The sequence below is a fragment of the Callorhinus ursinus genome, unplaced genomic scaffold (genome assembly GCF_003265705.2).
Source record: "Callorhinus ursinus isolate GAN/ISIS: 27379988/994484 unplaced genomic scaffold, GSC_fseal_2.0 scaffold70, whole genome shotgun sequence".
In the NCBI taxonomy this organism is placed as follows: domain Eukaryota; kingdom Metazoa; phylum Chordata; class Mammalia; order Carnivora; family Otariidae; genus Callorhinus; species Callorhinus ursinus.
The window spans coordinates 6,023,127-6,036,336 of record NW_027397132.1 but is presented as its reverse complement, the minus strand read 5'-3'; the positions used below and the strand labels follow the sequence as shown (position 1 = coordinate 6,036,336).

The 13,210-nt window shown below is 50.4% G+C and overlaps 1 protein-coding gene across 2 annotated transcripts in view; it reads left to right on the top strand.

Moving 5' to 3' along the window:
• DNAAF5 (dynein axonemal assembly factor 5) overlaps positions 1–11,657 on the top strand; it is a 47,911-nt gene extending 36,254 nt beyond the window's left edge. Inside the window, exons 11-14 of one of the 2 annotated variants that reach the window (XM_073886383.1) lie at positions 268–424; positions 2,787–2,978; positions 5,085–5,201; positions 10,617–10,749. In XM_073886383.1, the coding sequence (XP_073742484.1) occupies positions 268–424; positions 2,787–2,978; positions 5,085–5,194 (459 nt within the window). In that variant the 3' untranslated portion in view covers positions 5,195–5,201; positions 10,617–10,749. Of the gene's footprint in view, positions 1–267; positions 425–2,786; positions 2,979–5,084; positions 5,202–10,616 lie in introns of both variants that reach the window. The other variant, XM_025863668.2, reaches the window with a different exon arrangement.
• The last annotated feature ends 1,553 nt before the right edge of the window (positions 11,658–13,210 follow it).

The following is a 13,210-nucleotide window of genomic DNA, read 5'->3' as shown; positions in this document are numbered from 1 at the left end:
CTATGTAGGATCTGTGTCTCTCTAAGATTGTGTGAACAATGGATTTATCAACTCAGCAAGTTAAGCAAAATTATTCAAGTCATCCAGATTTTAAAATCAAGGTTCAGGTTTTCTTATGTAAAAATTTCAGATGGTATTCCAGACTCCTTTCTGTTTGTATGAGAGCCAGGCTCCTTCTGTGACAGGCAGGGTGCACACGGCACATCCCAAGCAGTGTCCTCACTGGGCCAGGGCCCGTCACCAATCCCTTGTGTCCTCTCGTTGCAGATCTGGGAAGTGCAGGAGACACTGATGCTGGACATTCTAACCACCCTGGAGGAAGACTCCCAGATGACTCGATTAATTTCGTGCCAAATTATTAACAAATTTCTAAAAACCTCCAGTGGTGTTGGCGATCCAGATAAGTTCATCAAGATTTACCCTGGTAGGACATTTTTCTTTGTTTCTTTTATAGGGAAACTAGGAACTGCTCCTTTGACTCCCAGTCAGGTCAGTGCTGAGTCCCAACGCGGCCGTGATGGATGAACCGTCTGTGGGCAGATAGCATAGCACAGGAAACAGGGTGGCCTGTGCCCGGGAATTGGGTGCCCAGGAATTGGGGGCACAGCCCTGCCGCATGGCAGGGGTCCCGTGGTGCAAGGGCAGGCACCCAGCCATGCCTGAAATCCCGCGTCTCTGCCCTTCTGGAGCCCAGGCACCGGGCGAGTGTCAGATATCAGATGCAGGAGCAGAGTAGCAGATGCAGAGAGTCCCTAAAACACCAGGAAAACCCAGCAGGAAGAAGGATGGCAGATATCCCCATCGCCGGGAGGGAAGATGTGAATTCTAGAACCCACCTCCACGTTCAAACAGAAAAGCAAATGGGAACCAAGATGCGACCGAGAAAGAGCCCCGGAGACCTTCTTGAATGCTGCGCAGAGACTCCAGGGAGGGGCCCTGTGGAGACGCAGGAGTGGGGTTGGCGCTGGCTGGGGCTGCAGTGTCTGGACACACCTGCAGCTCTCGATTCCTAGGCCCGATCACAGCCACACAGCTGAGCCTCGGCACCTGTCCCTTCCCTGGGCCGCAGCAGGTGGCCTAATTCATGATTCTAAAAGGTGGTCATAAGAATTCCTGAAAATGAGATTCAAAGTGGGGCCACTGGGTGCACGAGATCAAACATGGGAGAGGGCAGACTCCGTGAGAGGAAGACGCGTGTCTGTGGGGAGAGGCTTGGGCTGTGCACACAGAGCTCCGGAACAAGGGACGGATGGACGGCCAACATCAGAAGAGGTGGTGGCCCAGAATGTTCCAGAATTGCAGACCGTGCATCTTGATGAAACCTGAAGTCAAAGTCCCCTTTCCTGTGCATTCTTACAAGTTAGGTTTTGCTTTTGTGTTTGTTTCCGTTGCAACAACTGATGACCTCTGCACTCCTGTCTGTGAGCAAATCCAGTCGGCATTTGGTTTGTGGACTGTCTGGACTTGTTGGGATTTTGCTCACTTTTTAAAACACAAGCCAGTGGAAAGATGGCTCATTTGGGGGTATTTGGGGTTAAGTCCAGAAGGATTTTCTCAGGGGCTCTGTTATTCTGTGGCAGCAGCTCGTGCTCCTGGAAGCGGTGTGTTTGCAGAAGTATGGCTGCGTGGCCGCAGAGGGCAGATGTGCCCTAAGACCTCCCACGATTTGGATGCGTGCACCCAGCACAGGCCCCACGTGAACCACCTGTCTTCCCGAGCCAGCCGGTGCCCATGACGGCTGACCCCCAACGATCCCAGAAGTGAACTTCCAGGCCATCTCTTCTACTTAAAACAAGAAGGTTAGAAGTCAGCATCACAGGAAAACGCACCACCCAACGTTGGCCCGTGCCGGCGGGAGTGAGCACAAGGGAGGGATCCCTGCCAGAGACGCGGGTGATGGTATGCTCGCTGGCCATCCCAGGACTGGGTGAGGTGGTGCTGGCCGCGCCCCTTCAGTCTCTACAAGGTTTGCTTCCATGAGGCCCAGAACCTTAGGAAAGAGCACCTCCCACAAGTTAACGCCCATCAGGAAGCCAAGAGCCACGTACTGAGAGCAGAACCGCGCAAACCCAAGGCCCTATATGCCTGCGTCCAGGGGACAGGCCTCCCGCCAAGTGAGGCCACTGTCCTGCCCCCCACCGATGTCCACCTCCTGTCGTGCTCACTGAGTCTCCAGAGACACCCACCAAGGGCCAGAGGTTTCTTGTAGTTTGGGTGAGAAAAATGTACGTTTGATAAAAACCTCACCCGTTATGAAGAGTTTCTACCCACAGGAGAGATGATTACTGTTTTCAGTGGCCAGGTGGTCCAGCCCCAGAGCTCAGCAGAAACAAAACTGATGCAGGTGCTGGCTGTCACCTCACCAGGCCCCAAACTCTTTCCCTAGAGCCCGCAGTGTTGGGGGGAGGGCCATCTGCATGTCAAGGGGCCGGGGCAGCCAGGTGTCCGTGATGCCCGTGGTGACAGACTCTGAGCGTCTCGGGGCCACAGAGGGCCCGGGGCTGCCTCGCAGGTGAGGAAACAGCTACAGAGCAGCTCAGGCCTGCCTACACACACGGCAGGCACAGGGCCAGGCACTCTGCCGCCCGCTGGCCAGTGTCCACCCTCTGGCCAGTGCAGTCGAGGGGTCCTAGGACACCGGGAGCTGCCCCCAGCCCCTTGCATGTGAGCACCAGTCTCCCGACAGGATGTGGGTTTCCCGGGGCCCAAGGGTGAGTATCCACCGCTGTGGGGTCAGGTCACTGCTCTGGCCTCTGCCTCACTGTCCTGTCTGGCCCTGTCTCCAGAGCTCCTGAAGCGTCTAGATGACGTTTCCCACGAAGTGAGGCTAGCGGCCACCTCCGCCTTGGTCTCGTGGCTGGCATGTATCCAGAACGACGACGGGAAGTCCTACTACCAAAGCAACATTCAGTTCCTGTACAGAGAGCTCCTCGTGTACCTCGATGACCCAGAGGGCGCTGTCCAGGACGCGGTGTTAGGTAGGCATGGCGTGACGTGTGCTTGGTTCTGAGACCTGTCTTGAGTGTGTGGAACTTGGCTCTTCGAGCACGGGGCAGCAGGTCCACGGCCTTGGGACCCCTTTGGACCGTCAGGGCCGACCCAAGGGCTGGGTGCCTGAGTGTGCTTGTGCGGTACAGCCTGTGATATTTGCCGTGTTAGAAAGTAAAGTTGAGGGGCACCTGGGTGGCTCAGTCGCTTACGTGTTTGCCTTCAACTCAGGTCATGTCTCAGGGTCCTGGGACAGAGTCCCACATCGGGCCCCCTGCTCAGCGTGGGAGCCTACTTCTCCCTCTGCCCCTCACCCCACTCAATGCTTTCACTCGCTCACACACTCTCTTTCTGAAACAAATAAGATCTTTAAAAAAAAAAAAGTTAAAGTTGAGAAAAATCTTAGATATTTATTAATTTGTTTAGAGTAACAGTAAGCCCATTGTATATTAACATAAATGACATGTGGTTTTGAAAGATATATCTTCCAAAACAAAATAACGAGCAAGAAGAATGGCATTGTTTTACTTCTTTGCGAATCTCGATGAAAGACAGCTAGGTGTGCACAGCTTCTGCGTTCTGGAGGCCGTGATGTGTGTCGTTGGGTGAAGAACGTGAAGAAAATCTGGCCTCAAGCAGGTATGCAGCTGGAAGAGAGAGGCGCCATTTCAGGTAGTTGTGGGCATGCTTTTTGCTATTGCCCCACACCGGACAGGCGGTCGTCCCCCGAAGGCTACCTGGGGGTGGACCCCGGCGATGTTCACACCTGATGGTCTGTCCTGCATGTCAGCCGTGTCCAGAAGTCACGTTGGTCAGCGTGGAGCTCAGAACAGTCTTGGGAAGAAAAGCTTCAGGAAGCTGTCTAGCTCATGGTGGCAGAACCAAGTTTCCTATACTCATAGTTTCTGCTAAAAAGTCACAAACGCTGTCACTGGACTGATTTCTGAGCAGAGGTTCCGCTGGGTGCCCGAGTGTGCCTATGCTGAGTGTGTCCCGTTCTTTGTTGGTCGTTCTTTGCGGGAAAAGCGTCAACCTGGGGACCCAGGCACACCCCTGCCGTGACCCCGTCACCGCCCAGGATGCTCAGAAGGCGGGCCCAGCTGCCCCGGGGAGCGTGGCTTCAATGTCATCCCTGCAACAGCCACGGAAAGCATAATGCAAAGACGTAGAAGTAGAACGCCAATCGGTAGATCTTAGAGTGGAAGTGTAAAAAATATGCATATAACCCAAAAGAAGTCAGGGAACGCAGACAGGAAGAACACAGGAACAGGGACAAACAGCAAACAAATAGACCAAATCCAGCCTCAGCTGCAGGCTCGTGGAATGTTAATGAGCCAAACGTTCCAGTTAAAAGGCAGGCGTTATCAAGTCAATAAAAAAAATCACAACTCTTAAATTAATGAATTAAATTAGAAGTTGGGTGCCAGGGCGCCTGGGTGGCTCAGTTGGTTGAGCAACTGCCTTCGGCTCAGGTCATGATCCTGGAGTCCCGGGATCGAGTCCCACATCGGGCTCCCTGCTCAGCAGGGAGTCTGCTTCTCCCTCTGACCCTCTTCCCCCTCGTGCTCCCTTAACTTCCATTCCTTCCCTTCCTCAAAAAAATAAATAAAATTTTAAAAAAAAAAAACTCTTAAAAAAAAAAAAAGAAGTTGGGTGCCAGAGGACTGACCTAATAAAGGAATTTTTACTGCTTTGTTGAAGACATTCTTGAGGGAACTTGCCGGACGTTGGTGGCGGCAGGAGGCTCGTGGACCCCACGGCCGCCCAGCCCTTGCTTCCTGCCACACAGTGAGCAGATAGCCGCGCCTGGTGGTGTCATGGACACAGTTTTGACTCCCAGACCCAAGGGCCCGCAGGACCCCCCAGGGACCCTCGCGCACACAGAGCCGCCACCTTGGGCCGTCGCAGGCGGGAGTGGGTGACCGTGCAGCCCGTTCGGACAGCTGGGCATTATTCTCCGAGCACCAGCAGCTGGAGGACACACGGGTGTCCTGGCTCCGCTCCACAGCCATACCCAGTGCGTGTGTGGGGTCTGGCTTACTCGGCCAAGTTCTCACAGACCCCACACCTTGCTCTCCTCTCTCCTTCCTCTCCAGCGAGAGAAGTGGTGAGTTCTGTCCATCTCCGAATCTCCATAGCCTGCGGCGTGGTTCCCACCAGGGGGCAGTGTGTGCACTGTCCATCGTCCACCTTCCAGACGTGCTAGGACTCAGGTGACGCAGTCATGGCGGCAGGCCGACCGCACCGCTCCTTTCTTGCAGCCTCTGCCCCTGCACCGCTGACCTTGGGGTGCTTACGGCAACTCCAGGCTCGAGCACATCCTGCCCCCTTGCTGTCCCATCTCAGCAGCCAGCCAGCCGTGTTTAGAGTCCTGTATGGACTCACCCCAAACGCCCCAGTCTCTCCTCTCCAGTCTCCCGGATGACTGGCTCTCCTCTTCTGTGCTCCCCTCAACCCCTCGCGTCTCCTGGGCCTCCTGCCTGATGACCTCGCTCTGTCCCACTGACAAGGTGAAGCTCCCGCATGCCCTCTCACCCCCCAAAGCCACTCCCGTCATGATGCCCATGAGCCTTGCTGCCAAAGGCAGCCTGCTGCTCGGGTCTCCTGCACCTGCATGCACTCCACAGGACCGCTGGTCACCGCCTCCGTCCTGTGGCCTCCAGGACGCCCTGGCTCCTGGTTTCCTCCCATCCACCTGGCCGCTGCTTCTCTCTGCACTCACTGTCTTGGTGACCTCTTCTCCTCTCTGACTTCAGATGCCACCCATGTGCTGGCAACTCCCAGATTGAAGTCCAGAGCAGATGTCTGCCCCCAAACTCTAGACACACACGTGCCCAGACCTCAGAGGGCACAAGGGTCTGCCGGGCATGGAGGCCGTAGCATGCAGACCAAGCCGGGATGGCGCCCCCATTCGCCGACCCTGCGCCCCCTGCTCCCCCTGCTCTGTCTCCGTGGCCACCAACGGCCATGCCGTCCTCCTGCGTCTGAGGGCAGAAACCTCCTGAGTCTGCTTGCCTGTATCCGCCAGAGTCGCCCTGCTAGATGGCATGGATGACACCAGTCCTTGGCCCACGGTGCCCACCGGGTCCCTTCCCACCCAGAGTTCAGCCGCCGCCAGCCCAGTTACCGCAGTGATCACCAGTAACAACACTGCGATTTCCTTCTTCCTTCTGATTCTTATCTGCTGCCCCCAGACTAAAATGTGAAAGGATCCACAGGATGGATTTTTTTGCCTGCTGTATCCACAGTGCCTGGCACGCAGTAGGCTTGCAGTGGGCGTTTGTTGACTGAATCAGCATCAGTAAATGTGATAAGAAAATTGATCGTCTTTCTAAGCCAGTTTATCTGCTAACACAAAAACTGTTTCTGGGCGCCTGGGTGGCTCAGATGGTTGAGCGTCTGCCTTCGGCTCAGGTCATGATCCCAGGATCCTGGGATCGAGTCCCGCATCGGGCTCCCTGCTCCTTGGGAGCCTGCTTCTCCCTCTGCCTCTCTCTCTCTCTCTCTCTGTCTCTCATGAATAAATAAATAAAATCTTTAAAAAAAAAAAAAAAAACTGTTTCTAAAGCCAAAATGCCACACAATCATCACCCTCGGGGATTTTGAAAGATTTCCATGATCCACTAACAACTCCAAGAAGGTTCTTTTTTCAAGTTCTTTTTGTCCACACTGTGACTATCATGTACTGCATCAGATGAATTTAAAATACTGTAATAACTTTTAGGATGGTTTTCATGCCGCGGCTAAACTGAAGGGAAGGTACAGAAGTTTCCCACATACCCGCTCCCCCCACACATGCAGCATCCCTCCCCACAGGTGGTCCATTTGTCAGCACTGATGACCCACAGACACGTCAGCACCCAGAGTCCACGGTCCACAGGAGGGTCACTCTGGGTGGTGTGCCTTCTGTGTGTGTGCACAAATGTATGACTTGGATCCTCTGTGACAGAGTCGCACAGAGTGGTTTCACTGCCCTGTGTGTGCAGCCTGATAGTGTCGAACCCCACCCCCCACCCTGACAGCCTCTGGTCTTTCACCATCACCACTTTTCCAGAATGTCATAGAGTTCAAATCCTGCGGCATGAAGCCTTTTCAGATTGGGTTTTTTTTTTTCACTTACGAATACACATTAAAGGTGCTTACATGTCTTTTCACAGCTTGCTAGCTCATTTCTTCTTAGCACTGGTTAGTAATCCATTGACTAGATGGACCACAGATCATCCACTGTTGAAGGACATGAAACTTTGGCAACTGGAAAAAGCTGCCCTATGTATATGGATGCAAGTTTTTGTGTGGACCTAAGTTTTCAGCTCCTTTGCGTAAATACCAAGTAGCACGATTGCTGGATCGTGTGGTAAGACTGTATTTAGTTTTGTAAGAAACTGCCGAACTGTCCTCCGAAGTGGCCGCCCCATCTGGCACTGCCACCAGCAGCCCGCCGCTCCGCATCCTCTCCAGCATCTGCTGGGAGACAGTGTTGTGGATTTTGGCCGTTCTTACAGGTGTGTGGCTGTGTCTCCCTGAGGACACTCGAGGTGGAGCGTCTTCTCAGATGTGTTTGCCCTCTGTCTCTCTTCCTTGATGAGGTCTTCAGCACGTTTCTTACTTGCATTGTTTTCATATTGTTTAGCTTTTGGAGCTTTTTGTGTATTTTGGATAACGGTCCTTTATCAGATGTGTCTTGTTAGTATTTTCTCCCAGTGTGGCTTGTCTTCTCAGTCTCTTGATACGGCTTTTTGCAGAGTAGAAGTTTTTAATTTTAATGACATCCAGCTTATCGGTTATTTCTTTTGTGAATTGTACCTTTGGTGTTGTGCCTAAAATCATCACCAGAATCTCTGGCTGCGGGCCAGTGGGGAGCATGGCGGCGTCTCCGAGCAGAGAGAAGGAGAAGGAGCTGCCGGCGGTAATAGCCCGCGAGAGCTTGTCGAGAGAACTTAGAGAAATGCTGGCAATTTCAAGAAATCAGAAGTTGTTGCGTGATAAGGAAAAGCAGGTCCTGGAGTTGTTAATTCACAGAGATGGGGAATTTCAAGAACTGATGAAATTGGCACTTAATCAGGGATGTAAGTTTTAGAAAAGAAAGTGGAGAAGAGAGACTGATATTCAGCAACTACAAAAACAGCTAAAGGAAGCAGAAGAAATACTGGCTGCAGTGTTTACCAAGAAAAACACACATCAACAGAAAAGGCAAAGAAAGGTGCCATCTCCTCTGAAGAAATAATTAAGAGTGCACAAGTCATGCTGTGTGTGTCCCGCTGACCTGGGTCCCAGGGGACCCATGGAGACCACAGCTGGCGGGTTTAGAGAGAAGTGGATTATTGGGTCAGATGAACAACCCTTCCACTAATGGCGTAAACGGCCATTTACTGGGGACGCATGGCAGTCAAGTGACCTAAGTAAATAAAAGTCATCGCCGCACCCAGGGGCACTGGTTCTCTCCCGAGTTCTCTTCCGGGATACTGTCGTTCTTCCAGTTTCATATGTCAGGAGTTAATTTTTGGGAAGGATGGAAAGTCTGTATCTAGATCCTCTCTTCCCTCCCTCCCTCCCTTCCTCTCTCTCTCCCTTCACACGAGCATCCACTTGTTCCAGACCATTTGCTGAAAAGGCTGCGGGCTCCCCTGTGCCGCCGCTGCTGTTACCAAAGGTTAGAGGACCGTGCGTCTGCGTCTGGGCTCTGTTCTGGTCCATCAATCTGTTCTTTGAATAAGACCATGCTGTCCATTACTCTGGCTTTATGGAAAGTCTTAAGCCAGATCGTATCGGGCCTCCAACTTTTCTCCTTCAGGGCTGCACTGGCTATTCTGGGACTTTGGCCTCTAGATTGAGTTGGTAGTATCTGCAAAATAACTTGCTGGGATTTTGATTGTGATCAAGTTGGGGAGAACTGGCATCGTGACAGTATTGACTTCCTATCCATGAACATGGGCTCTCTCCATTTATTTTATTATGTTTTATTTTCTTTTATTTATATATTACCTTTGTTTTATTTGCACATTATCTTTTTTTTTTTAAGGTTTTATTTATTCGTTAGAGAGAGAGCAAGTGCAAGGGGAGCAGCAGGAAGAGGGAGAGGGAGAAGCAAACTCCCTGCTGAGCAGGGAGCCAGATGTGGGACTCGATCCCGGGACCCTGAGATCATGACGTGAGCTGAAGGCAGATGCTTAACGACTGAGCCTCCCAGGCGCCCCGATCATGTGATTTTCTTTTCCAGCCTATTGATGCAATGGATTATATTAATTGATTTTGAAATATTGGACTAGCCTTGTGCACCTGGAATAAACCCCACTTGGTGTTCATGCATAATTCTTTTTATACATTGTTGGATCTTATTTGCTACTATTTTGTTGAGGATTTTTGTATCTAGGTTCATGAGAGATAATGGTCTATAGTTTTCTTGTAATGTCTTTGTCTGGTTTTGTACTAGGGTCATGCTGGCCTCGTAGAGTGAGTTAGGAAGCTTCCATCTTCTGGAATAGAGTGTGGAGAATTGGTATAATTTCTTCCTGAAAGTTTGGTAGCATTTACCAGTGGACCCATCCGGGGCTGGTGGTGCTTTCTGTTTCGTGAGGTTATTAATTATTGATTCCATTTCTTTGATAGATATAGGTCATCTGTTCTTGTGTGTCTTTCCAGGGATCAGCCCACCTCATCGGGGTCCTTACGTCTGTGGGCCACGACTTGTTCAGAGGACCAGCTTTTGGTTTTGTTGATTTTCTCCATTGATTTCCTGCTTCAATTTCACTGATTTCCACTCTAATTCTTATTATTCTTTTCTTCTGTTCACCTTGGATTTGTCTTTCTTTTACTAGTTTCCTAAGGTAGAAACTTAAGGTATCGATTTTTAGATTTTCTTTTCTCACATATGCATTCAATGCTGTAAATTACCCTCCAAGCACTGTTTTCACTGCATCCCACAAATTTTGGTTGTGTTTTCCTTTTCATTCAGTTCAAAATGATCTTTAGTTTCTTTTCAGATTTCTTCTTTTACCATTGCATTATTTGGAAATGTGTTGTTTAATCTCCAAATATTTGGGGATTTTCCAGTTGATCACTTGTTGATTTCTGGTTTCATTCCATTATGGTCTGAGAGCAGACATTGTAGGACTTTTTTTTTTTTTTAATTGGTTACGGTTTTTTGCATGGGCCAGAATGTGGCCCATCTGGTGAGTGTGGCAGGGGAGCTTGAGAAGAGTGTGTATTGGCTGCTGTTGGACGGAGGTGTCTGCAGATCTCTGTCATAGCCCCTAATGGATGGTGCTATGGAGGTCGGCCACATCCTCGCTGACCTTCCGCCTGCAGGCCTGTCCACTCTGATAGTGGGTGTGGAAGTCTCACCTACAGTGTGGATTCATCTGCTTCTCCTGCACTCCTGACCATTTGGCCTCGTGTACTTTGGTGCTCTGTTATCAGGCACGTGCATATTAGGGATCCTTATGTCTTCTCCGAGAATGGACTCTTCCTCATTGGGTCACACGCAGCCTCTGAGTCCTGGATAACTTGCCCCACTTTGCAGTCTGCTCTGTTTCTAGCTGTTTTAACTGGAATGTGCAGCTTACTCCCATAAGCAGCAGTTGGTTTACTATTGATTCCTGGTGTTTGAAGGGTGTGTTGCTGTTTTACAGAGGTTCTCAAAGCAGGCAGCGTTCTGTTCCCTGAGCTCCTGGTGAGAGAGACCGAGGCAGTTGTCCACAAACACCGCTCTCCTGCCCACTGCCAACAGCTTCTGCAGCACCTGCAGGCCCTGCCGCCAGCCCAGTGAGCATGGACAGCAGACGGCGGAGGAGCGCGGACGGCGGAGCCTGGAGCAAGACCCAGCTCCTGTCCTTCCCCGGGCTGGAGTGTGTGGCCTTCAGACCTCACAGCACGGCACCTTTTAGTCAACAGCCTGAGACATTCACGAGCAAGACTTTGATAGCAAGAATGTATTCCCTAAGAAATGTGCCCGGGATTCTCCTCAGATGGATCTCGAGCCCAGGAGTTTTGAAATAATGTTCACTCTGTGGCTTCTATACCTTTAGGTCTTATTTATACCATGACAGATCTCCCAAACATCTATAGGTAATTTGAAATTAAAACTAAATGGCATCTGCTGACACCGGCAGCCAAATCAGCCTGTTTGTTTGTTTCAAAGCTACATGCACCTGCTGCGCCCTTGAGTTAGGATATGTGTTTGTGCAAATGCCCACCCCACCAAGACTGTTTTGTAAAGCAAAAGTTGTTAAAAAGAAATTCATTCTTTCCTTGGGTTGTGTCTACTGAAACTTAGTATCACAGTGAACAGACTAAAAGGAACTTGAAATTTTTATCAATTAAATTTTTGCTGTTTAAAATATCCTGGAACTCAAAATGCTATATGGATACATTCTGTTACAATGTTTTTTCCTTATCTCAGTAATGCGAACAATGTTGAAAATAGAGTATTTAATCAAATAAAATTTTGGTTGCTCTCTTATAAGTAGGAGTAAAGTAAAATTGGGTTTTATTCTCTAGCACTTTCTACACCCAAGTGCCTAAAAAACTTCATTTTAAATGGGTATTATTTCCATAACCCAATTATTTATGTTAACACAGGGGGCGGGGAATATTGTGTGTATTTTCTAACAACCAAATATTAACATTTATGCTTGTTTGAAAATGTAATTAAAAGTATTTATTATAATGTCTTGTACGCCTGTCTTAATGTGCTTGGTAGTTAATTGACATTTTTAGATTCGCTAATTTTTCCCTTAGATCTAAATCTCACAGTGATCCCGGACACTCCCCCACTGCTTGGTGTAGTGCCCTTTCTGGACGCCAGGTGGCAGGCGCCCCAAACCCCATCAGGAGGGCGTTTGCAGGAGAGCCTGGCTGTTTGGTCGGGGACGGCAGGCCTGCACTAAGAGGTGGGATCTGAATCTGCACCACAGACTTAGGTTACTGCCTCCCAGGCCCCATCTGCTTTCCCACCCCAGAAAGCCTCCCAGCTGTGACAGGATGTCAGCCTGTTCTCTGATCAACCGCAGCTGCAGGGGGCTTAGGATGCCCTCAGGGACATCACCCACCAGTTCCCTGATTGCCCCTTATGCCCTCTGCTGTTTCCTTCCTCAGCATCACCTGGAAACCTGTGAGGAATGCAAATTATGGGGCCTCAGCCCAGATCTGCGATGGACCCAGTGGCCAGCCCTCCAGGGGGCTGATCCCCTAAATTGTGAGGACCCTGCCCTGAGCACAGTGCATTTTCGTGTCCAGCAAGAGCTCCAGCTTCCATCTTTGATCAGTCACAAAGGGTCACGGGAACCAAACAGAGGTGGCAGACAACTTGGATGGAGGTCACACACACAAGGCAGGCATGGTTGGACACTGGCATCGGCTGCCAAAGAAAGATGAGCACGGCATTCCAGTTTCTGGACGTCTCTAAGGGGACGTATTCAGAGCACCACAGTGAATCAGTGCTGCCTGGCATGGTGTCAACGGGTAGGTGTGTTCAGAGAAAGACACAAAAACTCAGCTGACAAAGGTTAGTCATCTAAACACCTGAGAACAACGCGTCCCTCTTAATTTTTTTTTTTTAATTCTCGGGGTGCCTGCGTGGCTCAGTCGGTTGGGCATCTGCCTTCCGCTCAGGTCATGATCCCAGGGTCCTGGAATCGAACCCCGCATCAGGCTCCCTGCTCAGCGGGGAGTCTGCTTCTCCCTCTACCCCAACCCCCAGCTCGTGAGCTCTCTCCCTATCTCAAATAAAATCTTAAAAAAAATTTTTTTGAAATTCTTGTCCACGCTCAATTAAATCAACTATTTTTGGAGCCCTAACTTTCCTGTACAAGTGGTGGAGAACAGGAACGTGTAAAATGTAGACCCTGAGAGTTTACGGTATCACTGAGATGTACTTACATACTGTGACAGTCAGCCTGCTAAGTGTACAGTTGCGTGAGTTTTAGCAAGTTTTCAGAGCTGTTTTAGAACACTTGTGTCCACCAGAGAGCGCCCCGGGGCCAGGTGCAGCCGATCCCTGCCCGCATTCCCATCCGAGCAACCACTGAGCCGCTTCTGTCTCTAACCTGTCTGTTCTAGATGCTTCATGTACATGGAATCATGTCTGTGGTCTTTGGTGTCTGGCTTTTTTCTCATAGCACAAGGTTTCTCAGGTGATTGATTTATTCATGCCGAGTTCAGGGGTCAGCAATCCCTTTCTGTCAAGAGCCAGATAATAAACATTTTAGGCTTTGAGGTCTCAACT